General features: G+C 45.9%; 3 protein-coding genes across 8 annotated transcripts in view; 2 read left to right on the top strand and 1 right to left on the bottom strand.

Annotated features, from left to right (window-relative positions):
• Positions 1-3,576: 3,576 nt before the first annotated feature.
• abt1 (activator of basal transcription 1) lies at positions 3,577-8,978 on the top strand. Its single transcript, XM_038721758.1, has 4 exons — positions 3,577-4,015; positions 7,012-7,187; positions 7,931-8,116; positions 8,220-8,978. The coding sequence occupies exons 1-4, from the start codon at positions 3,577-3,579 to the stop codon at positions 8,400-8,402; spliced, it is 984 nt and encodes a 327-aa protein (XP_038577686.1). The 3' UTR covers positions 8,403-8,978.
• A 1,205-nt stretch (positions 8,979-10,183) lies between these two features.
• Positions 10,184-18,045, bottom strand: comta (catechol-O-methyltransferase a). Of its 2 annotated transcripts, none has more exons than XM_038722698.1 (7): positions 17,904-18,045; positions 17,434-17,545; positions 16,089-16,251; positions 13,569-13,686; positions 13,280-13,473; positions 11,792-11,923; positions 10,184-11,709 (listed from the first exon to the last, which is right to left on the bottom strand). In XM_038722698.1, exons 2-7 carry the CDS (start codon positions 17,487-17,489, stop codon positions 11,467-11,469), a joined length of 906 nt encoding a protein of 301 aa, XP_038578626.1. In that variant the 5' UTR covers positions 17,490-17,545; positions 17,904-18,045; the 3' UTR covers positions 10,184-11,466. The 2 variants fall into 2 exon arrangements, with proteins under 2 accessions (XP_038578626.1, XP_038578627.1); XM_038722699.1 differs by having other exon boundaries at positions 17,434-17,548; positions 17,904-18,041.
• Positions 17,960-24,567, top strand: part of cdk16 (cyclin-dependent kinase 16) — a 32,571-nt gene continuing 25,963 nt past the window's right edge. Inside the window, exon 1 of one of the 5 annotated variants that reach the window (XM_038722664.1) lies at positions 17,960-18,097. Coding sequence is in view for 2 of the 5 variants with exons in the window: in XM_038722661.1 (XP_038578589.1) it covers positions 23,878-23,983 (106 nt within the window). In the remaining 3 variants the exon portion in view is untranslated. The other 4 variants (XM_038722665.1, XM_038722666.1, XM_038722661.1 and 1 more) reach the window with 4 other exon arrangements.

Here is a 24,567-nt window from a genome sequence, read left to right as displayed (position 1 = left end):
GAAAGAAAAGCACAGTTCCGGTTTGACTTTTCAAAGTAAGAGTTGTTCGCCTTCCAGGCCATGTGAGCTGATAAAATAACGACTTTCAGAAAAATGTTTTTAGTCCCAGACAACTGTAACAACTCTAAAACCTCCCTCCATATACAATGTTGTAATTATTTCGTATTTTAATTTTTTAAAGATAATACAAGGTAGTTTATTTCTCATTATACAAATTAAATTAAATAAATAAAAGGAAGGTCCCTTTATGCTACACACACAAAACTTAGCAGATAATTTAATGTAGGCTATATTAAAATGTGGAAATAATAATAATTAATAACAAAAAAAATTAATAAGAAAATAATTCAAATAAAATAAAACAATATACAGTTGCACATATATACAGAGAGATAAATGTAGATTAGAGATAGGCTACACTTTTCATTAACTTTGGTCAATGTTATTTACTTCCATTCTTCCCCTTTATCAATCTCCCCACTGCCAAACTATTTTATGATTAATTTAATGGCCTAATTGTAACTATATTTAAATGTATTCAATCTAGAAATATTTGATTATATTCATTTATTTATTTAATTTACAGTGTAAACTACCTGGCCAATCATTTGCATTACATTTACTCATTTGGCAGACGCTTTTATCCAAAGCGACTTATTAAATGAAGAACAACATACAAGCATCAACAGAGCATCAGGTAAGCACAGTAAGAGATCTACAAGTAACAATAGATACTAGTATGAGCTGGCATCACTAGGGAAATACCCAGGGGAAGAAGTACCCTCACATTTACCTCTAAATTCAGAAGAGGTTTGGTTAAATGTAATAATATTTCTCTGCAGTTCTGTCAGAAACAACAAAGAGGTCCTGAGAACCTAGATTGTAGATAATACATTTCTGATGATAAATGAAAAATGAAGTAGTATTTATTTGGGTTTAAATTAGGCAAATTAATTCTTCTAAAATATTAAGTCTAAACTGATCATCCAAGAAAGGTTAAATCGACGACATCTGGACTTGACTGAAGACGTTTCATCTTTTACCACGAACACAACTAAACTCTAACAACCCTCTCAAAACCAAAACACTCATTGTAAATGACTAATGAATTAATTGTCAGTGAAATAAACAGAAGAAAACTGCTGTGTTTTTTTTAAAAAGTCAAGTTTGGAGTCCTTATTTTGAAGGCACAACCGGAAGTTCTGCTTCAGATTACTTTTTGCCATCGTGACGCTTCGTTTCGTCATTCAGTCGCGACAGAGTTTCCCCACACGTGAGCGAGCTGAAGAGGATTTTTAAAACGTTAAACTGAAGGTGAGTTTTAATCTAAAAACGCAGGAACTCTGATTAACAGTGAGAGATTAAAAGCAGCGCGGCGGTCAGAGCCGAACTCTTAATCTCCACTCAGGATCTCTGTGCAGTAACTGAACCCTTTTAATGATTAATACTAAACTAATACATGATGCTGGACAGTATAATTATCAGTTACAGGTACTTGTACTTTACTTGAGTTTTTTCTTTTCTCCTTCTGCTCCATCTCAGATGTACTTTTTTCTTCCGTAAATCTGACAGCTTCAGTTTGTCACATTTTTACACACAAACACATGCAGAGTTTATAAAATGTGAAATTTTCTTATAAATGAAACTCTAACAGTTTATAAAAGTACAGCTGAATTGACAGAAAATGAATTTGCAGAGAAAGAACAACGTAGCAGATATTTACATGTGCATTATTCTGGGTTTGTGTTGTGCAGACGTTTTGCAATGAAATATATAAACTGATGATGTAAAAATATACAACAACAAAGATCAACAATTAACAACAAATATGTGCAATGTGCCAGGTTTGTGCAGGATAGGCAATGAAATAGTGTTTACATTTGTATTATTTGAGTGTCAGTATGGGGCCCTGTTGAGGAAGCCCACTGCCATCGGAAAGAAACTGTTTTTGTGGCGAGAGGTTTTGGTCCTGATGGACCGCAGCCTCCTGCCAGAGGGGAGAGTCTGAAGCAGTTTGTTTCCGGGGTGGGAGGAGTCAGCTGCAATCTTTCCTGCTCGCCTCAGAGTCCTGGAGGCGTACAGGTCCAGAAGAGAAGGAAGATTTCAGCCAATCAGCTTCTCTGCAGACAGAATGATACGCTGCAGCCTGCCCTTGTCCCTGGCAGTGGCAGCAGCGAACCAGATGGTGATGGAGGAGGTGAGGATGGACTCAATGATGGAGGTGTAGAAGTGCACCATCATTGTCTTTGGCAGGCTGAACTTCTTCAGCTGCAGCAGGAAGTTCATCCTCTGCTGGGTCTTCTTGGTGAGGGAGGTGATGTTCAGCTCCCACCTGAGGTCCTGGGAGATGATGGTGCCCAGGAAGCGGAAGGAGTCCACAGTGGTGACTGGGGAGTCACACAGGATGATGGGGGAGGGTGGAGCTGGGCTCTTTCTGGATTTTAGGTGAGACAACACAAGGTGTTCAAAGGACTTCATAACCACAGAGGTCAGGGCGACGGGTCTGAAGTCGTTTAAGCTTGATTTATACGCACGTACGTAGCTACGCATTTATCCTTGTGCGTCGGTTTCTCCGTCATTCTGCAATTACACCCCCAAACGCCAGTCGGCAGTAGCGCTACAGCGTTGTTGACTTTTGCCGGCTGAGCAGGCTAACTTCCTGTTAGCGCTCCGCTAACATGAATGTGGGTAAAATTGTAAACGTGCGGCTGGTGCAGCCTTTTCAAATGTTCTCGAGCGAGTGGATCACATTCTGACAGCGAAACGAGTCATTTCGCTCGGGTTGTGACGCTCAAATACATCGATCCACCGTGTTACAGCCGCCGTTTTGGCCGCTAGTAAAAGATAATTCAAAGCGCGGGGCACTTCCTGTCGGCTCAGAGGCGTTGCGAGGCTGCCCAGCCGACCAATCACAGAGCTTGCGGTCCGCGTCGAGTCGACGTGTAGTTAAATTTTTGAGGAGGTGCACGTCAGGCGACGGCGGAGCCTCGTAGCCTGTGCCGTCAATTCAACGCAGAAGTATAAATTACACTTAAGTCCAGTGGTCCTTGGTTTCTTGGAGACAGGGAGGCCTTGAAGCAGGCTGGCACATGACGCGTCTCCAGTGAGGTGTTAAAAACAGCTGATCAGCACAGGGCTTCAGGGTGGAGGGGGAGACAGAGTCCGGACCAGCTGCTTTGCGCGGTTTCTGCCTCCTGAACAGTCTGACATCCCTCTCCAGGATGGTAAGAGAGGGGGAGGAGGTGGTGGACTGTGGCCGATCAGTGTGAGGGGGGACGTGTCAGGTCTGTCCCGTTGTCTTTCAAAGCAACAGTAAAACTGGTTCAACTCGTTGGCAAGGCGTGAGTCGTTCACAGGGAGGGATTGTAGGTTTGTAGCTGGTGATCAGACAGAAGCAGAGTCTGGATCTGTTTTAATGATCAGTTCTGATTTTAATCTGTGTTTGATTTAAGCATCAAACGGCTCCACGTGGAACCAGTTCAGTTTGTCTGCAGAGTAAACGCTGATCTGGAGTCAGTTTGTTTCAGTGAACTTACAGGTGTGTTGATTCTACTGATGTGATCAATCTGCAGAGAGATGGAGAGAAGAGAGGAGGAGGAGGAGATGAAGACCACAGCTCAAAGAGAGGAGGAGGAGGAGGAGGAGGAGGAGGAGGCTGAGGAGGAGGAGGAGGCTGAGGAGGAGGAGGAGGCTGAGGAGGAGGAGGAGGCTGAGGAGGAGGAGGAGGAGGCTGAGGAGGAGGAGGAGGAGGGAGGACGAGCTGCTGCAGAGACACGAGGTGATGAAGATGAAGAGCAGAAAGACAAAGATGGAGGTGATGATGATGATGGTGACGGTGCTGCCAGGATAAAGAAGAAGAAGACGACCAAACAGAAAGGCGTTGGAGCAACAGACAGGAAGTGCGTTCCAGGAATCCTCTACCTGGGTCACATCCCTCCGAGGTTCCGGCCCAAACACCTGCGGAACCTGCTGTCGGTGTACGGAGAGATCGGACGCATCTTCCTACAGCCTGAAGGTACTTCATATACAAATACACATGCAGTACATGCAGTACATGCACGCACGCTACTGCAATACACGCACGCTACTGCAGTACATGCACGCTACTGCAGTACACGCACGCTACTGCAGTACACGTACGCACGCTACTGCAGTACAGCTGTGGCGCCTGAACGGGTTCAAAACGGAGGATCAGAAAGTCCTGAATGAACCCACAAACTGAACCAGGATCAGTCTGTTTCATAGAGAAACGTCAGAGCTGAGCAGCTAACCATTATTTTCATTCTCGATTGGCTGTTGGTTTCCTAAAGCTCCAGCTGACGACCTCAAACTTCTTGTTTTGGCCAAAGAAATATTCAGTTTACAGTCAGAGAAGACCTGAAAATATTCACATGCTGGAATCCGAGAATTTTGTTTAAAAATGATTCAAATTGATGATCGAAATAGTTGGTGATTAATTTATAATTGACAACTAAACGTTGCCGCTTTCTTACTGGCCAGTCAGAAATATTTTTGACACACATCAATTCTAAACATGTAGTTTAAAATACTCATTTTCCGCTCTATAGATCCTGAAAACGTGCTCTCAAGTCCCGCCCTACTGTGCTGTGGTTGGCTAATATTCATCCCTCGTGATTGGATGCTGGCGACGGATAAAAGCGAGCCCCCGTGAAAACGTCAGAACAGAGCGGCGCTAACGAAAGGCGCTAAAAAAGCAAAGCAGCCGCGGGCCCGACCTCTGACCTCTGCAGGGGTCGTGTTCTCTCTCAACTGAAGTACTTAATCACTTCAGTGTTACACAAGATGTCCCGGTAAACTGTTGCTGATAAGCCGGCCGCCCTGATGTTGGTCCAACACACATTTGTAAATCCAAACTAAGCTCATCTGAGCTTTAAACACAGCGAGACCTCCTGAGTTTCTGATGTTTGTGGGCGTCACCCTGAGAAGAGGCTCTGGTTCTTCTCTGGTTCTTCTCTGGTTCTTCTCTGGTTCTTCTCTGAGCAGGGAACGCGTCCTCTAAGAGGAGGGGGTGCGAGATTATGAATAACTTCAAACATCCGGCCTGCATGAGGAGAGGATATATTGTTCAGGATGTTGCAGTGATGCACCGGAGGCTCAACGTTCGGTTTGTAACTAGCAGCTGGGACAGGAACAGAAGTTTCCTGAGGATCCTCCGGTTTTTCAGATTTCTTCAGGGTCAAATTAATTCACGGTTTTTAATTAACGGTCCACAGCAAACAGGAAGTGTTCGTTAAATCGGCGAGCTGTATGTTAACGAAGCATACAGGGATTAAAAGGTTCGGGTCCGTTCAGCGTCTCTACACCGTTTCCTCCTGACCTTTATTTTCTTCGTGAGATGGAAGAATTCGGAAAGTTTCGCGGCGCTGCGGAGAGCCTCCAGCTGCAGGAACACACGGATCAGGCTGCGCGTAAAACGGGAGCCTCGAACTTCATCCAGCCAGAGGGAACGACCACTGAGCGTCCAGAGCGCCGGTTCCCCTGGCAACACAACCCATAGTAGGTCTACCGGAGAGGGAGCGGGGCGCCGGAGCGTACAGGGCGAGGAGGTCGCGGGGGCGAGCTGGCGCGCTGCGGACGGTCGGTGATCGTTCTCTCTGGTTGGAGATGGAACAAAACGCAGCTGCTTTGTTTTCCGTAATGGTTTTAAAAAAGAAATAACCAAAGAACGAACCTTAACACGGATTATTTATTTTATAGCGAGACAATAGAATAATTTTCTACCTGATGAGTAGCCGTGAACTCGCTGCGGGGGATTCAACACTTCTGATTTCTGTTTCTTTAACAAACGGAGACAACTTTTCTTACTGTGAGTCGATCGACAACTGTTTTGATAATCGTTTATCAAAATCTGCTGGTTTCATCTTCTACAGAGTAAATAAAGAGTCTTGGGGTTTGGATAAAAGAAGCAAACTGAAGACGTCACTTTGTGCTCCGGAAAAGTTTGATGAGATTTTTTAGACTAAACGATGAGTCGATAATGAAAATGATCGAGAGTCAACGTTAATTGATGCTCAGCAGCAAAGAGGAAACTTCAGGGAGGCTCTGGACTAAACTTTCTTCCTCCGTAGGCGGATAAAGAAGTTGTCCAGATTACGGTGTTGACGGTTTGACCCGAGTCTGTTGTCACTGCAACGAATCCTTAATCCCAACCTGCAAACAGCTGGAGGATCAGGACAAAGACTGCAAACCACAAGCAGGACGCCATTTCAAACAGAAGAGACTGCTTTATCTTTTTTACTGTCAAAGAATGGTGACATGATTATTATCAGTCACGTGAAACGTTGGCGCAACATCATAAAATATAAAACAAAATGTAGTTTGAGAAAATGAGTAAAAAGAAAAGAAGTCTCCTCAAAGTTTCAGACTGTTTAAACTTTTCATCTGACACTGAAATAAGAATGTAAACTCATTAAATTACATATATTATCTTCAATTCAGCTTTATTGAATGTAAAACAACAATATTGCCAAAGCTACAAATAAATTACAAAAGAACAATTAATTTTATACATTTCAATAAATAAAGTAAATGAAACAGTAAAAGTTTGTATAATAATAAATAAAAATATATTAAAAATAAATAAATAAAACAGTGTGTGTGTATATTAAAAGATAAAAAATAAAGAAAAACAATTCAGTAACAGTTTTGCTGAAAACATTTTGAGATTTTAATGAGGTGTAATTTTGCTTGTTATTATAGCTTGAAAGTGTCCTTCGCGTCCTTCAGGGAACCTCGCCGACGACTCCGACCACATTAAGATCTAAACTTCACCGTGTCATCGCTGCTCTCTGTCCTGCCTTTCTCTTCTCGCTCTCCTTCTTTCAAACAAATTGACTTATCCATGTCCGTGTTGCCCCGGTGCATGCTGGGACACCTCCCTCATGTCGTCTGTAAGTAGAAAGGCCTCCAGGTCCTGGAAAAGTCCTGGAAACGACCTCTAGAAAGGAGAAGGAACCCTGTTATCTGATCACTTCTGTTTTGATCCATCAGACAGTCAGGTGAGGAAGAGGAAGAGGAAGACCGGGTCGAGGAGGTGTGATTTTACTGAAGGGTGGGTGGAGTTCAGAGATAAACGAGTGGCCAAGAAGGTGGCGGCGTCTCTCCACAACACGCCGATGGGAACCAGGAAATCCCAACGCTTCTCCTCCGACCTCTGGTGCATCAAGGTACAGTCTGCCCGGCAACACGTGACATCACAGCAACACAGACTCACCTGTCTGTCTCTCTACCTGTCTGTCTCTGCAGTACCTGCACAGGTTCCAGTGGACTCACCTGTCTGTCTCTCTACCTGTCTGTCTCTCTACCTGTCTGTCTCTGCAGTACCTGCACAGGTTCCAGTGGACTCACCTGTCTGTCTCTCTACCTGTCTGTCTCTCTACCTGTCTGTCTCTGCAGTACCTGCACAGGTTCCAGTGGACTCACCTGTCTGTCTCTCTACCCGTCTGTCTCTCTACCTGTCTGTCTCTGCAGTACCTGCACAGGTTCCAGTGGACTCACCTGTCTGTCTCTCTACCCGTCTGTCTCTCTACCTGTCTGTCTCTCTACCTGTCTGTCTCTGCAGTACCTGCACAGGTTCCAGTGGACTCACCTGTCTGTCTCTCTACCTGTCTGTCTCTCTACCTGTCTGTCTCTGCAGTACCTGCACAGGTTCCAGTGGACTCACCTGTCTGTCTCTCTACCCATCTGTCTCTCTACCCGTCTGTCTCTCTACCCGTCTGTCTCTCTACCTGTCTGTCTCTGCAGTACCTGCACAGGTTCCAGTGGACTCACCTGTCTGTCTCTCTACCCATCTGTCTCTCTACCCGTCTGTCTCTCTACCCGTCTGTCTCTCTACCTGTCTGTCTCTGCAGTACCTGCACAGGTTCCAGTGGACTCACCTGTCTGTCTCTCTACCCGTCTGTCTCTGCAGTACCTGCACAGGTTCCAGTGGACTCACCTGAGCGAGCGGCTGGCCTATGAGCAGACGGTCCTGCAGCAGCGACTCAGGACAGAAGTGTCTCAGGCGAAGAGAGAAACCAACTTCTACCTGAACAACGTGGACAAGAGTGCTCACATGGACAAAGTGAGGAGGAAGAGACAGAGAGACGGAGAACAGGTAAACCACAAACTACACACTGACTCACCTGAATCTACCTGCAGCTTCTGTAGAGGCGGAGTCACAGCGACGCCTGTTCTAAAACTTTATTTGTGGTCGTCAGGTGGACGACAGGACGTGGGACTTCACTCAGCGTCAGACGGAGGACGAGATCCAGATGAGGAAGAAGAAGAAGAGAGACTCTGTTTCCCAGAAGCACCTGGACAAGGCCCGCCTTATACAGCAGAAGAGCCAATCAAACGTCTCGCTGCTGGCCAAGATTTTCAACTCCAACAAATCAGAGTGACAGCAGGGAGACACCTGATTGGACAAGACTATTCTCACAGCGGATTGTAATGAACTGGCGCTGACGCCCGCCTTCACCAACCAATCACAGAGCAGTCTGAGCAGAGGGGCGGAGCCGTCTGAGTCATTCAGGTGTTTGGTTTCCTTTTATCTGGTCAGCGTCTTCGTTCAGGCTGCCGACCTAAATCTGGCTTCTGGCTTTAGACTTTAGACTTTAGAAAGTCTGGTCGGGAGAGAAAACACATGAAATGCACATCTGAGCCACATTCAGAGGCGATTTGAATCCAGTCGTTTCTACAGGTGCGTCTTCTGCATCGCTCGCAGTCTTCAGAGCAGAAGTCCTCCCTCGATCGTTTGGATGGCGAGGAGACGGATCCCCCGTTTCTGCAGTTGGTGACGCCGCAGCAGCCCGTGCAGAGCGGCCGGTGAAGTCTGGACACACAAAGCTGATCTGATCCAAACAACAGGCCTCACTGATCCTTCATCACTCACCTGTACAGGCGGCCAGCCCGTCATCACATCACCGGTTTATCTCTGTGTTAAATGTTGTAAATAAATCTTCGCTCAGGTGACAGAGGTCATGACTGCAGGTGTTTTTATTGATTTATGGGATGTTTTTCCCCACGCTTTCCTCCTGGTCTCTCTACCTGTCTATCATATGAAGTGATGCTTTGTCAGGTCTGTCAGCAGGACAGCGGCTTCTAAAATGTTTGTTTTCTGAATGGAGTTTGGTTCGATCAGGGCTATGCTACGCTAACCTGTTCACAGTAAAGTACAACGACAGCTGGAATAAAGTTACAGACACATGTTTTCTGAACTCACCAGGTAGTTCAACCTCCTCGCTTCCTTTTCTCCCACTAATGTTTTATATAAATATGAAGTAGCAGTCCAGCAGAGCTAACGACGCTAACAGCAACAGTGGAGCCGGATGTGCACGGAAGCTGCTGAGAAGCTCCAGTGAAGATGAATCAAGTTGTAAAAAGCTAATTTAATAAAAGCAGTTAACTCTGAGCTCCTCCTGCGAGTAAACGGCGTAGCTGTCAGAGCAGAATCCAGACCGACTACGGAGTTTTATCCCGGCTCCGTCCTCGACTTCTCCTTTTAGATAGGCTATTGCGACTCAGCGTCATGTGACCTTCGCGCAACCCGACAGGAAATCGCGGCTCTACTTTGCATCGACTTTGTCTGTAAAGTCACACTTGACAGAATGACGTTTAATATTTAAATGTTTAGAACACGCACTCCAGTCGCTGGACCAAACACTCCTTTATCAGGAGCATTTCCTGCATTTAGAGGATGTTTAGTAAATGATTTCTACATCAGCTGCTTTTATTAGATTTTAATGTGTATTTTTTCAGTTCCTCTATGTTGCGTTTAAACTTTATATTTCCCTGTTGCTTTTATGTTTTATGTAAAACACTTTGAATTACCTTGCTGTTGAAATGTGCTGTACAAATAAACTTGCCCTGCACATCTTCCTGCCCCAATTTAAAATCTCTCTTTACTCGTGACTAGTGTTGTCGTCCAGACCGAGACCGAGACAAGACCAAGACCAGTTCCCCACATTACATGACACAGAATGAAATGTGGAACGAGATCAGAGGTACGTCTCAAACTGATCTGAAAGATCCACATACAAAGACTGAATTCACCGGTCGTTACCGGCACATGTTTAATTAGGGTCACTGGTTGCATTTGAAGCAAGAAGTTTTCCATCCAATCAAAGTTAAGATGTTAACAAATAAATCAGACGATGCAAAAGCAATTTATTGATATTCCCAAAGTTCTGGACTTGAAATAAAATCCAAACAAATGCAACCATCAAAAGGGGTCTTAAGACCGGTGTTGAGACCAAGGCCCAATCCCAACGTCCCCCCTCACAGACTTTGAGGCCCCTACTGTCAAATGGTCAAGTGCACGAGGGCCCTCTCGCGGACATTTTGAGCCCTTTTTAGATCCTTTTCGTAAGTCTGCATTTCTGCAGACTTTGCCTGAGGGAATTGCCCACAGTTCATAGCGGTATGACGTGAAACACGGGGGTTGCCGGGGGAAGCGAGAGAAACATCACTGCAAATCTGCGTTAAGAAAACAGTAAACAAACAAGCTGATGGTAACGTTTCTTAACTGAAGATGGACATGAAGTCAGAGGAAGCAGCCACCTCGTTACACACTATTTATTTTAGCTTCTGCTTAATGAGGCTGTTCGACCAACAACAGTGTTTTAATGATTGGTGACATGCAGCTCTCCTCCACTCTGCAGGGCGAGAAAGATCAGGCGAAAGCATCAAATAAAAAGCGTTTCAGGTAACGTGATAAAGAGCTGTCCCGTTCCTTCTCGAGCCCTTCCAGGTGACGTCGGTAAAGTCTGAGGGTTCAGGGCTCAGGGGGGACATTGGGATTGGGCCCAAGACTGGTCTCGAGTAGGGAGAACGGCTGGTGGGGGGGTAGGACCAGCTGAGGAGCACTCTAGGCAACTCGGAACTACAATGAGGTTGGAGTTTGGAGAAAAAACATGGACCCGACTGCACGAGAAGCAGCTGAATGACGCCACACAACTGCAGAGGCACATTGTAAACAGTAAAGCTTTCAGTAAAACCTGTTCTGTGTGATGTAGAAATATGTTGCCAGTGTTCTGAGCACACGAGGCCACTGCAGAGGGTCCAGGTCTGTGCAGACATTTCAACTGGGAAATCCTGACTTCGCGTGAGCGCACAGACTGACGCTTCGGCTGAACTCGGGACAAAGAAGTTTCTCTGTCTCTTCCTCGTGGCTGCTGCTGAAGTTAGAACCATGAAAACATCGTGTAAAACACAACAAACACTGAAAAAGTGTAAAGTGGTCTTTGGAACGTAAACCTGTGTGATGGTCTGATTGAGTTTCAGTACTTGTATGTGGGGATGCAGACTAGAGACACAGCGTCCCCGCACACGCCACGACCCGGTTTTACTTTCTGTTGATCAGAAGTTTATGTCCAAACAAATAATCACATAAAATGAGAACATCAGAAAATCCTTCACAAACAAAGAGAATCAGTCCGAGTCTGAAGCCGTCGTCAGCTGATGTGTTCATGATCCAGATGTAAACACTGGACCAGACTCAGTCTGGATTCTACCGGTCTGTCTGTTTCTCTCTCCCTGGTACTCGGACCTCTCCAGCCCGTCCAGGACTCTGGTGTACTCCAGGTGAGCCTGGTAGAACCTGCTGCTGTACTTCAGGCTGGATCTGACGTAGTTCAGGTATTCTGGAGCTCCGGGACAGACCACATTATCAGCCAGGACCACCGAGCCCCGAGCCAGCAGACCGCAGTCCTACAGGGAGGGAGGGGGGGTCAGAGGTCAGAACATAGAGCGGGTTCAGAGGTCAGGGGGGTTAAAGGTCAGGGGTCGTTACCTCCAGCAGCCTGATGTCTGGCAGGTAGTGGTCCTTCCAGTGGTCCAGGAAGACAAAGTCAAACGTCTGGATTCCAAACATGTCGGCCATCTTGGGAATCAGGTCAGCTGACTCACCTTCCAGCACGCACACCTGACGGAGTGACGTCAGCGATCGGTTATCAGATCAATAAACGTTCAATAGCTGAAATCCAAACTGATTCAGTCCTGTTTGTGTCTCCCGACCCGCGTCCTCTAACGCGCCCTGCCAACATGCACAGCTCAGCTTGAGAGCTCGGCGTTCACAGTTCTCATTCATTTGCACATGTGAATTCTGACCGCCCTGTAAATTAAGACATCTCCTCGAAAGCTCTTTCTCCAGCCTGTCCTCGCCTGAAAGACCGAGGTTTGAGTCCCGCTTCACAGGAAGTGTTTGAAGCGGAGCAGCACGATATGTCGTTTCAGCATCGTAATGCACAACGACGGCAGCTCCCGTGGAAGCTCACACTGTAAACGGTAAAACATAAACTAAAAGGCAAAATAAAGTTTTAAATTAAAATAATACAAACTCGTATCAAACAGTAAAACTTGTTCTGCATGTAGAAACATTTTGCCAGTGTCATTAAGTAGCTGGTTACAGTAAAGTCGTCTTCTCTAACCAAAGGTTATTCAGGAAAATGTTAAAAACGCCCAGAACTGTGAGAACATCAGGAAACGTAGCCTCCGACTCCTGCTGACTGAAGGACACACAGTCAACGAGGAACATCTGTTTATCACTTGTTTTTAATAAAATGGCCGTCCTTTTCATCAACACCGAGCGCACCGCCGAGGGTTTAACGGTGCAGAAACTTGCCAAAGAAACGTGTTTGTCACGGTCTGCCATGTTTATTGTTTGTACATTTGGCGTCGCACCCCTGCAACGCTCTGAGGTCGGAACAAACCACAGTAACATTTAAGAAGTGCAAGAAGGCTGCAACAAACTGCTTTCACCCCCTGGTATGAACGTGGAGAGCTCAGCAGCTGGAGCGAGTTCCAAACCAAAGATCTGTCAGTATTTTGTTGTATCTTATATATTAATATCTCGAGTTATTGTGATGAGATGTGAAGCGATTTTCAAGGTGGTCGTTTGAATGTCAGAATAATTTATGGACTATGTACGAATCAGTTCAAACGATTCAAACTCTCACCACATGTTCGTGCTTTCTTTGTCTTACCGGATGCAGCGACTCGTGCGCGACACGGCCGCGTGCGACGCATCGCTTTCACATGTGCCTGGTTTCAGCAAATTGCTCCAGTTGGTCTTTTGTGACCTGATGTCCCTTTTTTTCCAGCCGTTTTAATGTCCATAAAGGCTTTGCGTGTGGCCACAGCTGCAGCAGGGACTTACTGCTCTGCCTGCACTGTTGTAGCACTGATCACCAATGCAAGGTCGGTTTCTTCTTGATCAACGCGTGGCTACAGTACCGTCACATGCTGTGTCTCTGTGCTACAGGATGTTTTGACCTCTGACCTTGTCCTGCAGTCCCGCGTGCTGGATGACCTGTCGCGCCACATCAGCGTACTCCGGGTTCATCTCCACGCTAATCAGCTTTGTTTCTGGTGACAACAGCCTGGCGATGCGGACAGCAGAGTAGCCGCAGTACGTCCCCAACTCCAGCACTGTGGACGGGGAGGTTTCCATTACAACCGAGTCCAAGATGGCTCCTGGAAGACGAAGACGGAGAGAGACACGCGTTTAAAGCAACGCGCGCAGCTATATCCACGTATATATATCAGTGTGTATTACTGCGTGTGTGTACCTTTCTCGTCTCCCACGTTCATCGCCCACTCTGTGTGTTTACAGAAGCAGTCGACGGCCGCGATGACGCTGTCCGGATCCCCTCTGACTGCATTTACACAGACGGCCCGCAGGAGGCGCTGGGAGACAGACGGGCAGCTATAAACACAGACTGTCACTTTTTCACGGCTCCGGTTCCAGAATGAAATTGTTCATTTAATCCATTGACTTTACCAAAAATCCTTATATAAAGAGTTTCTAAGCTGTGAACCAATCCAGCTAAGATCCGAATCGTGACCGTGAAACAAACGCACAGCGCAGTGTCGCTTCTACGGGTTCCCCACGAGTGTGACGGGGAAGAACCGCTGGATCAGATATGGAAGGTAACTTTACTCGTTTCCTTTATTCAGCTATATACGCGTAGCTACCGTTATGCTAATATTACGTGATTAGTCAAAACGCAGCGTGTCAGAGAGGGAAATCATCGCACAGTTCAGTGCTAGCAGTAGCTAACGTGACAGCCGAGGGTTTTAAACATCCCCACGGTAACAGCGAGCTCCACCAATCCCAGGTGTCGCTGTTGCACTTTAAAGGTTCAGTGGCATCTAGTGGTGACGGTTGAGAATTGCAACCAGCGGCTCACGGTGCATTCAGGTGCTCCTCGGATGGTCCCGTTTCCGACTTCAGTGTGCGTTCATGTGCTCTTAAGCCTGAATGTGGAATCAACATGGACGCTGCTACAATGTGTTGGATTATCAGAGCGTTCCAACAACACGCAGACACCGACGATGTCTTATATCAATTTAATTTCTTTATTTTCTTTCTTTCCTTTATAGAGCACTTTTTAAAACCACCGTTACAAAGTTATAACATAAAAACATATATAAAAACAATACAAGAAACAAAAGTCACTTCTAAATATACATCAAATAAAACCAGGGAATGCTCTACGATACAAGTTTTAACAAGGGATTTAAAAGAGTTTACTGACTCAGCCGACCTAATTTCCTCAGGTAAATTGTTCCAGAGCCTCGGAGCCCTAACTGCAAAGGCTCTGTCCCCTCTCAGTTTCCGCCGGGTCTCTGGGACCACTAAAAGCCCTTTCTTGAGGATCTCAAGTTACGAGCTGGTATATAAGGTACTAGTAGGTCAGCAATATAGCAGGGGGCGAGAGACCATGTAAAGCCTTAAATGTAATCAGTAAAATCTTGAAATCAATTCTAAAACATACTGGGAGCCAGTGTAACGAAGCCAAAACAGGAGTGATAGGATCACATTTCTTGGTTCTAGTTAAAAGCCTGGCAGCTGAATTCTGGACATACTGTAGCCGAACAATAGATTTTCGATAAGAGAGACTGTTACAATAGTCCAAACGTGAAGAAATGAAAGCGTATTAAATGCTCTCAGTATCTTTAAAAGTTTAAAAAGGTCGCTTTTTAGAAATGTTTCTAAGATGATAAAAACATGATTGCACCAGCTTTCAATCCAGACACCAAGATTCCTCGCCACTGATCCTATAAACCAAGGCAAAAAGCTTTCAACAAATGGTCCTCTTTGAATATCTTTATATAATATAGAAAGTTTTTATTATTATTACAGTGTAAACCTTTAATATGTTTGTATACTGTTCTGTAAGAGCAGGAGAAGCTTCGGTGGCCGACACACTCTCCATTTCTCCAAATTTCTCTTCTCTTCTACTATTCATAGTTTTCACGTGACGTCACATTCCGAGGAAAACGCTCCCTCGGAGGGCAAAAAAGACGTTATTTCCTGCTGCCCGCCAACCAATAAGCAAGTGATGCACTGTTACTTTGCGTTTACTTGTTGCGGATGGCTGTCGTGCTTTCGGATTCACTAGGAGGAGACGAGCCGAAGCTGTGTTAGGTGAGGGATTCCCCAGGTGGGACGCAGTCGAGCGGCGGCAGGGGCCTGGCGGTTTTTAACATCAGAAATGCGGCAGCGGATGCTGTAACGTTAAATGGATCAGATATGGACAACACTTTCTTTTTCTTAAGTTTAAAGGTGATCCAAATAAAATCTGACTGCTTTTGCGGCGTCTCTACGGGGAGTCGCGGTGTTGGTCTGTTGTTTTGCCCTCCAGGTCACCTCACATGTCAATTATATCTCCATCTTCTTCTTGTACGCATTCAACGTAGTGATGAAAAACTCTCTGTAGAGCTGTGTGTCCGTTTTGGGCTACTGTAGAAACATGGCAGCGCAACATGGTGGCGCAACATGGCGGCGCCCCTGTGAGAGGAGTGTCTGTAGATAGAAATGTCTCATTGTAAGGTGATAAAAACACAACGGTTCATTATGTCAGGTCTTTACACACCTCTGGAAACTTAGTCATGGATCTTATGTTGCTGTCAATAGATCCTCAGAAATATTAGACACTGGACCTTTAAGGACTGAGGGTCTTAAAACAAGGTTAATATCACACAGACAGTATCTCACTCTCGTGGTGAATCTACTTCGGATGGTTGTGAAATTATAGGTCAAAATCAAAATCCCAGTTAGAGGCGGGCAGGCAGTCAGAGCTCACCTGCGGTCGCGTTGTTCCCCCCAGGAGGTCGAGCATCATCTCCAGCAGGACGTCGTGCCACAGCAGAGCCAGAGTGGAGTTACACTGAACCAGCCGGGGAATCAAACACCGACACAGAACATACAGAGCGACCAGGACCACCGACGCCGTGAGCAGAGACATGCTGAGAGAGAGAGACATCAGTATTAAAGGTAGTACTCGCAGCAGTATTACAGTATCAGTGGTATCAGTACCAGCTGCTGTGGTGACTTAGTTTCCTCTGCTCTCCTTTACGTCTCTAATTTAAACTGATAGTGAATCTGCAGGAGAGAGAAGTGCTGATCAGCGCGTTCTTTGTAATCCTGCTTCAGCCAATCATCTTCTTAATCCTACAGCTGTCAGTCCGTCTCTCTGCTCCTGATGGTTTAAAGACACCGAGTTCAGACTCGAGCGGCTGGGAGTCCAAACTTTGTCCAAACTCGGACGACCAAGCGGCTCAGCTTCAGCTCGCCTGTGTACTGTGACATCATCACCACTAAGAGAAACGCAGTAAAACATCCGTCTGTTATCAGATCTGTGATGTTTAATAAAGAACAGGCACCCTGCTCTGTTTGTTTTCATGTACTGATTAGTCTGTAAATGTGTTGGGATGTTTCTGGGCCTGTAACCCCCGGCCGGGGCGCTGGGTCACGGACGTATAAAGAGCTGCAGGTGTCACGGTTTGTTCTGTGTCTCTGCCCGCATCCTGTTTTATTTTGAAGCTGTCTGTGTCTGGCTTTGTTTCCTGTTTACAACAATCAGCCATAACATTATGACCACCTGCTGGTCCTTGTCAAAGTTGCTCAAATCGTCCTCACGCATTTTTCCTGCTTCTAACACATCAGCTGTGAGGACACCGTGTTGACGATGACACCTGCTGCCTGATATATCCCGCCTACTGACAGGTACACTGGTGAAGAGATAATCAGTGTTACTCACCTCCCCTGTCAGTGGTCATTAAGTTATGGCTGATCGGCAGATTATCCCTCAAGTGTTGCCCCTGTGGGATCTCCCTCCCTGCTCGTGTCTTTCTGTATATATTGTCATCATCTTCATTCTGTCCTCGCCAGTCAGTAGTTCGTCACTTTGTCGTGTGCGGCTGCTTGTCAGTTTGTACCACCTACACCTTCCTGACTTCTTGGATTACTTTCTGTTACTGTACTTTGAACCTTTCATGGCTAGTTGGATTTCCTGTGTTGTTTTTTTGTGGATTTCCTCACGTAGAGAGCCTACACTTATTCCAAAAGTGACTCTTCCTGTTTTAATAAATAACCCCTGAAGAGTGTCTGCTGTTCAGTCCTACACCTGTATCCCTGCCAGGGCTCACCTGTTCTGACAGCAGGTCTGTCCGATGGAGCTGCCCACCCACAGGACTTTCATCATCCTGAAGTTATTTCATCTTCTGTTTCAAACTCTGCAGTGACATCAGAGCCAAAGCGCTGCTGACATCACACAAAAGCTAAATTGTTAACTGTCAGGAAGGTATAACAACAAGAAAACATTAAGAAAGTGTAACAACACTGAAAGCTGATATGAACTTGCAAAACAATGCAGAAAATGCAGAAGAGCTGAATTTATATACCTGAAGAAGCTCAAATGCACTCTAAGAAAGTGGAAATATAGGCTACATGTATATATTTTATATACTGTACAGTTATAAACACCCTCTGTGTGGGTTTGTTCTTCAAAAAAAGGAAAATAAATAAACTGTGTGTATATATATATATATGCTATTAGTCCGTACTATTCCAATGCATTCACACTAATAATAAATAAAGTACCGGGGGAGACACGGACCTGGGGGCGCCGTGCTGTGACGTCACTCCCGGTACGGCGGGTGTCTCCGGTCAGGACTCACCGGAGGAGGACTGGAGCCGAGCGGAGCAGCGACATGGCTGCAGATTACTGGGAGCCAGAAAGATCCGAGACTCTGTCGGACTGAACCGAGCCAACGAAAACCCGGGACAAACACCCCTCCCCCTTCTCCGCCGGTGAGTCGTCCACCCCGCGGAGCTTCATGTGCGGCAGGGACACCGTTTATTACCGTTCTGACGGAGATGTCTTCAGAGATAAACCCGCTCCGCCTCCGCTGCTATTTATAACACGACATTTACTGCAGGAAATACACGGGTCCCGTCCTCACCGGACTTATGCGCGAACATGTAGCCAAGAGAGAAGACGCACGGAACATAGACGGTACCGCAGAGAACCACAGAGAACCGGAGAACAACATACAGACCGTATGCTAACTGTTAGCTGCTAGCTGGGGCTTTTAAACACAGAAGCATACATGTAGCTTTAACTGTTACTGACGTACTGTGACGTTACAACAACACCCGGCAGTGACGTAGCATAATACAGGTAAATAACAATCAGGTGTTAGCATGTTAGCTGTCAGGTAGATAACCTGTCAGTCAGTCAGGTGTTAGCGTGTTAGCTGTCAGGTAGATAACAGGTCAGTCAGTCAGGTGTTAGCGTGTTAGCTGTCAGGTAGATAACCTGTCAGTCAGTCAGGTGTTAGCGTGTTAGCGGTCAGGTAGATAACCTGTCAGTCAGTCAGGTGTTAGCGTGTTAGCTGTCAGGTAGATAACAGGTCAGTCAGTCAGGTGTTAGCGTGTTAGCGGTCAGGTAGGTAACCTGTCAGTCAGTCAGGTGTTAGCGTGTTAGCTGTCAGGTAGATAACCTGTCAGTCAGGTGTTAGCATGTTAGCGGTCAGGTAGGTAACCTGTCAGTCAGTCAGGTGTTAGCATGTTAGCTGTCAGGTAGATAACCTGTCAGTCAGTCAGGTGTTAGCATGTTAGCTATTGGGTAGATAACCAGTCAGTCAGGTGTTAGCATGTTAGCTATCGGGTAGATAACCTGTCAGTCAGTCAGTCAGGTGTTAGCATGTTAGCTGTCAGGTAGATAACCTGTCAGTCAGTCAGTCAGGTGTTAGCATGTTAGCTGTCAGGTAGATAACCTGTCAGTCAGTCAGTCAGGTGTTAGCATGTTAGCTGTCGGGTAGATAACCTGTCAGTCAGTCAGTCAGGTGTTAGCATGTTAGCCGTCAGGTAGATAACTTGTTTGTCAGGAGTTAGCGTGTTAGCTGTCGGGTAGATAACCTGTCAGTCAGTCAGGTGTTAGCGTGTTAGCTGTCGGGAGATAACCAGTCAGTCAGGTGTTAGCGTGTTAGCTGTCAGGTAGATAACTTGTTTGTCAGTCAGGAGTTAGCGTGTTAGCTGTCGGGTAGATAACCTGTTAGTCAGTCAGGTGTTAGCATGTTAGCTATCGGGTAGATAACCTGTCAGTCAGGTGTTAGCATGTTAGCTATCGGGTAGATAACCTGTCAGTCAGTCAGTCAGGTGTTAGCATGTTAGCTATCGGGTAGATAACCAGTCAGTCAGGTGTTAGCATGTTAGCTATCGGGTAGATAACCTGTCAGTCAGTCAGTCAGGTGTTAGCATGTTAGCTGTCAGGTATGTAACCTGTCAGTCAGGTGTTAGCATGTTAGCTGTCAGGTAGATAACCTGTCAGTCAGTCAGTCAGGTGTTAGCATGTTAGCTGTCAGGTAGATAACCAGTCAGTCAGGTGTTAGCATTTTGGCTGTCAGGTAGGTAACCTGTCAGTCAGTCAGGTGTTGGCGTGTTAGCTGTCGGGTAGATAACCTGTCAGTCAGTCAGTCAGGTGTTAGCATGTTAGCTATCGGGTAGATAACCTGTCAGTCAGTCAGTCAGTCAGGTGTTAGCATGTTAGCTGTCAGGTATGTAACCTGTCAGTCAGGTGTTAGCATGTTAGCTGTCAGGTAGGTAACCTGTCAGTCAGGTGTTAGCATGTTAGCTGTCAGGTAGGTAACCTGTCAGTCAGTCAGGTGTTAGCATGTTAGCTATCGGGTAGGTAACCTGTCAGTCAGTCAGGTGTTAGCATGTTAGCTGTCAGGTAGGTAACCTGTCAGTCAGTCAGGTGTTAGCATGTTAGCGGTCAGGTAGATAACCTGTTAGTCAGTCAGGTGTTAGCATGTTGGCTGTCAGGTAGGTAACCTGTCAGTCAGTCAGGTTTTAGCGTGTTAGCTGTCGGGTAGATAACCTGTCAGTCAGGTGTTAGCATGTTAGCTGTCAGGTAGGTAACCTGTCAGTCAGTCAGGTGTTAGCATGTTAGCTGTCAGGTAGATAACCAGTCAGTCAGGTGTTAGCATGTTAGCTATCGGGTAGATAACCTGTCAGTCAGTCAGGTGTTAGCATGTTAGCGGTCAGGTAGGTAACCTGTCAGTCAGTCAGGTGTTAGCATGTTAGCTGTCGGGTAGATAACAGGTCAGTCAGTCAGGTGTTAGCATGTTAGCTGTCGGGTAGATAACCTGTCAGTCAGTCAGTCAGGTGTTAGCATGTTAGCTGTCAGGTATGTAACCTGTCAGTCAGGTGTTAGCATGTTAGCTGTCAGGTAGGTAACCTGTCAGTCAGGTGTTAGCATGTTAGCTGTCAGGTAGGTAACCTGTCAGTCAGTCAGGTGTTAGCATGTTAGCTATCGGGTAGGTAACCTGTCAGTCAGTCAGGTGTTAGCATGTTAGCTGTCAGGTAGGTAACCTGTCAGTCAGTCAGGTGTTAGCATGTTAGCGGTCAGGTAGATAACCTGTTAGTCAGTCAGGTGTTAGCATGTTGGCTGTCAGGTAGGTAACCTGTCAGTCAGTCAGGTTTTAGCGTGTTAGCTGTCGGGTAGATAACCTGTCAGTCAGTCAGTCAGGTGTTAGCATGTTAGCTGTCAGGTAGATAACCTGTCAGTCAGGTGTTAGCATGTTAGCTGTCAGGTAGGTAACCTGTCAGTCAGTCAGGTGTTAGCATGTTAGCTGTCAGGTAGATAACCAGTCAGTCAGGTGTTAGCATGTTAGCTATCGGGTAGATAACCTGTCAGTCAGTCAGGTGTTAGCATGTTAGCGGTCAGGTAGGTAACCTGTCAGTCAGTCAGGTGTTAGCATGTTAGCTGTCGGGTAGATAACCTGTCAGTCAGTCAGGTGTGAGCATGTTAGCTCGCAGGTAGGTAACCTGTCAGTCAGTCAGTCAGTCAGTCAGATGTTAGCATGTTAGCGGTCAGGTAGGTAACCTGTCAGTCAGTCAGGTGTTAGCGTGTTAGCTTTCAGGTAGATAACCAGTCAGTCAGGTGTTAGCATCTTAGCTATCGGGTAGGTAACCAGTCAGTCAGTCAGGTGTTAGCATGTTAGCGGTCAGGTAGATAACCTGTCAGTCAGTCAGGTGTTAGCATGTTAGCTCGCAGGTAGATAACCAGTCAGTCAGGTGTTAGCGTGTTAGCTGTCGGGTAGATAACTTGTTTGTCAGTCAGGAGTTAGCATGTTAGCTGTCGGGTAGATAACCTGTTAGTCAGTCAGGTGTTAGCATGTTAGCGGTCAGGTAGGTAATCTGTCAGTCAGTCAGGTGTTAGCATGTTAGCTGTCAGGTAGATAACCTGTCAGTCAGTCAGTCAGGTTTTAGCATGTTAGCTGTCGGGTAGATAACCAGTCAGTCAGGTGTTAGCATGTTAGCTGTCGGGTAGATAACCTGTCAGTCAGTCATTCAGGTGTTAGCATGTTAGCTGTCGGGTAGATAACCAGTCAGTCAGGTGTTAGCATGTTAGCTGTCGGGTAGATAACCTGTCAGTCAATCTATTATTAAACTAGACAGGACTCTGCGGTCAGGTTAGCAACGATTAGCAACATCCGATTAGGCTTTCGAAATAAAACGTTAACGTTGCAAAACATTTTGAACGGCATGATGTTAAAGTTGTGAAACGTCGCAGTTTGGTTAGGTTTAGGCACCAAAAGTACAAGGTTAGGGTTAGGAAAAAGTCGTGGTTAGGGTGAAAATAACCATGTACGTTCAGTAACGTTACTTGCGTAACTTACGCAGTTTACTCAACCTATGTAACTTAAATAAGAATATTTAATGTTGACTTTTTGTTTCACACGGGACACGAACCCCGGTCTCCTGGTTCAAAGTCGTGGGTTCTGGCCCTCCAGCCACCTCCTTACTCAGTCCTTCCTCTTAAATATCATGGACCTGCCTTTACCGTCAGGACGCTACAGGGCTTCCTCTACTGTGTTGAGCGGTGACGCTACAGGGATCCCCAGTGCGTTACAAACTGACGCCGATGGGTCTTGTCCGTGCGTCCATATGTGACGAGTCTGGGAGTGAGAAGAAATTCACTTGTGTTTTTTTTGGGGCGATTTTATAAAACTGCCGAATAAGAAATTCACTAGAGCAGACAGATAATTGTTTGTTCAGTCAACTCACATTCAGTTCTAACATACGCAAACCTGCCACACTAGACGTTCCAACAGACGCCTGTAAACGGTATCGTATGAAGTTGCATGGAACTCTCCTCCAGCTCAGATCCTAAAGCACGCAGTGAAGCAAGCTTTGAGAAACAGCCCTGAGCTGCAGCCACACTTTTTAATATGGAGCGCTATCATTAGCTATACTAATATGTTGTGTTGTGCAGGAAGAATATTGTTAGTTATTATTCTCTTTATGTTTTTAAAATCACGCGATAGTTTTTAATCTGTTGTTTTTTTATCTGGAGGAGTAGCTGATTAGGTAATTTGGGATCCTAATAAAATCTGGTGGGCGAGCATGTGCTGTGCCTCCTGCACGTTGACCTGCAGTGGGAAATAAACACCGACCAGAACGAGCTGATCTAAGGCTGCGTTCACTCTGCAGGCCCATATCAGACTCCAGTGTGCGCCGCCCACGTGTGCAGAAGAATAATACGATGTCACACGCAGCACGTTGTCGTATGGAGGTAAACAAGGAGGCCACAAAGCTTAGCTCATACTTGCTAACCCTTCTGATTTTCTCAGGAGGCTGCTGTTTCTCATTAGGGTCCCTCTCCCGGTTTTCTCCCGGGGTCACAATTCACCCGATTTATGACTTCTGTCCTTTTTATTACATTCATTACAGTTTCTGGCGCTACATTTAGCCCTCTCTCTCTCCTGTTTCCGCCCAGACAAGTAGCACGCACTGTGACGAAGGTCGCTGTAGAGTGACGTCAGAGTTGCATGAATTCTAATCTGTCCAGACTGAGGTCGCATTTCAAACAATCAGACCTGTGTCTTATGTGGGCCGCATAGTAAAAGCTGTGAAAGATCAGATCCCATGGGACCCGGGCTGTTCACACTGTTATAATCAAATCAGATCTGCGTCAGATGTCAGCAGAAAGTAAAATTTGGGTCACTTTGGCAGTCTGATCGCAGCCTAAGTCATTTGGGGGAGAGTAGAAGTGTTATATATTTCAGATCAGGAGAATAACATCATTACAGCAGCAGTGCAATCTGCTTTGAAGAGTCCTGTATGGATCCACAGCAACGTCTCCGAGAAGCAAAATACTCTCTGTTTGTCCCCCCGGTGGCAGAAGTTGACGTTGTACAGAAATATTCCCGGTTATTCCACTGATGTCAGCAGAAAAGTGGGAAATAAGTCCGCTGGTGTCTCCCTGATGTTCATGTGCTCTTCTATCTATTTTTTCTAGTGCTTGAAGTCATTGTAGAATATCGAAATATTTCTATTTCAACCGCCGCAGCTTTTCTAGCCTGTACGGCGCTGGTTTAGCGACCCAGAATCATCTCACATGACGCTACTCAGCCAATCAAATGTGTGCATTGCGACTCGAGTCAGTGAGACACAAAGCCTGTGTGACAGGGAGGAGACTCAGAGTCAGAGCTGTCCGTTCAAGAGAGAGCTTTAAATAAAGAATGGACTCCTACATGTTCATTCTTCCCACCGGCAGACCGAGGTGATTATATAAAGCAGCAATGCGAAGCGCCGCTAACATTATGAGACAAAGTACAGAGCAAACATCAGAGAAAACTGACCCTGGATCTGCCATGAATGATCCAATCACATCTCTGCAGACACCCGGTGAGACCGCCACTGTCGCCTCTTATAAACTCGTTGTTACTGTCTCTTTGTGGTCAAACCAGCGTTTGGTTTATTGATGCTCAAGTGTAGTATTTATTGAAAGTATTTAGCTGTTTCTCTCCCACGCTGGGATGAACAGTGAGTCCTGTAGATGCAGAATAAATACCGGCCTGCAGTTGGAGTAGGGATGTCACAAGAACCAAGGCACCAAGTCGATACCAAAATTCTCAAAACATGAAGGTACCCGTTTTTCTACAGTGCCATAGGTAACGGGGACTGAAAACATGGAAGATGGCGCCAAGTTCAGTTGTATCAACAACTCCTGCAGGGTTATTAATTAGATTTTCAGTGTTCCAAAGTTTCCATTCAAATACCCATTCAGGTATTATGGGGTTTTCAGCAGAGCAACAATTAATAGATTCGTTTTCAAGTATTAAATTAATCATCAGGTATTTTGATAATCTCAAACGAAATAAAGTAATAAATGATATTTTTTGGAGACCAAACAACTAATCGATGAGTCCAGAAAATTATCGACAGATAATCCCAGATGTTTTATTAACAATGGACAAAGATTCACTTGT

Source organism: Micropterus salmoides, unplaced genomic scaffold (assembly GCF_014851395.1).
Source record: "Micropterus salmoides isolate LMB-PRFRI ecotype aquatic unplaced genomic scaffold, ASM1485139v1 Ms_hic_scaffold_16, whole genome shotgun sequence".
NCBI classification, from domain to species: Eukaryota; Metazoa; Chordata; class Actinopteri; order Centrarchiformes; family Centrarchidae; genus Micropterus; species Micropterus salmoides.
This window is presented reverse-complemented; position numbering and strand designations above follow the sequence as displayed.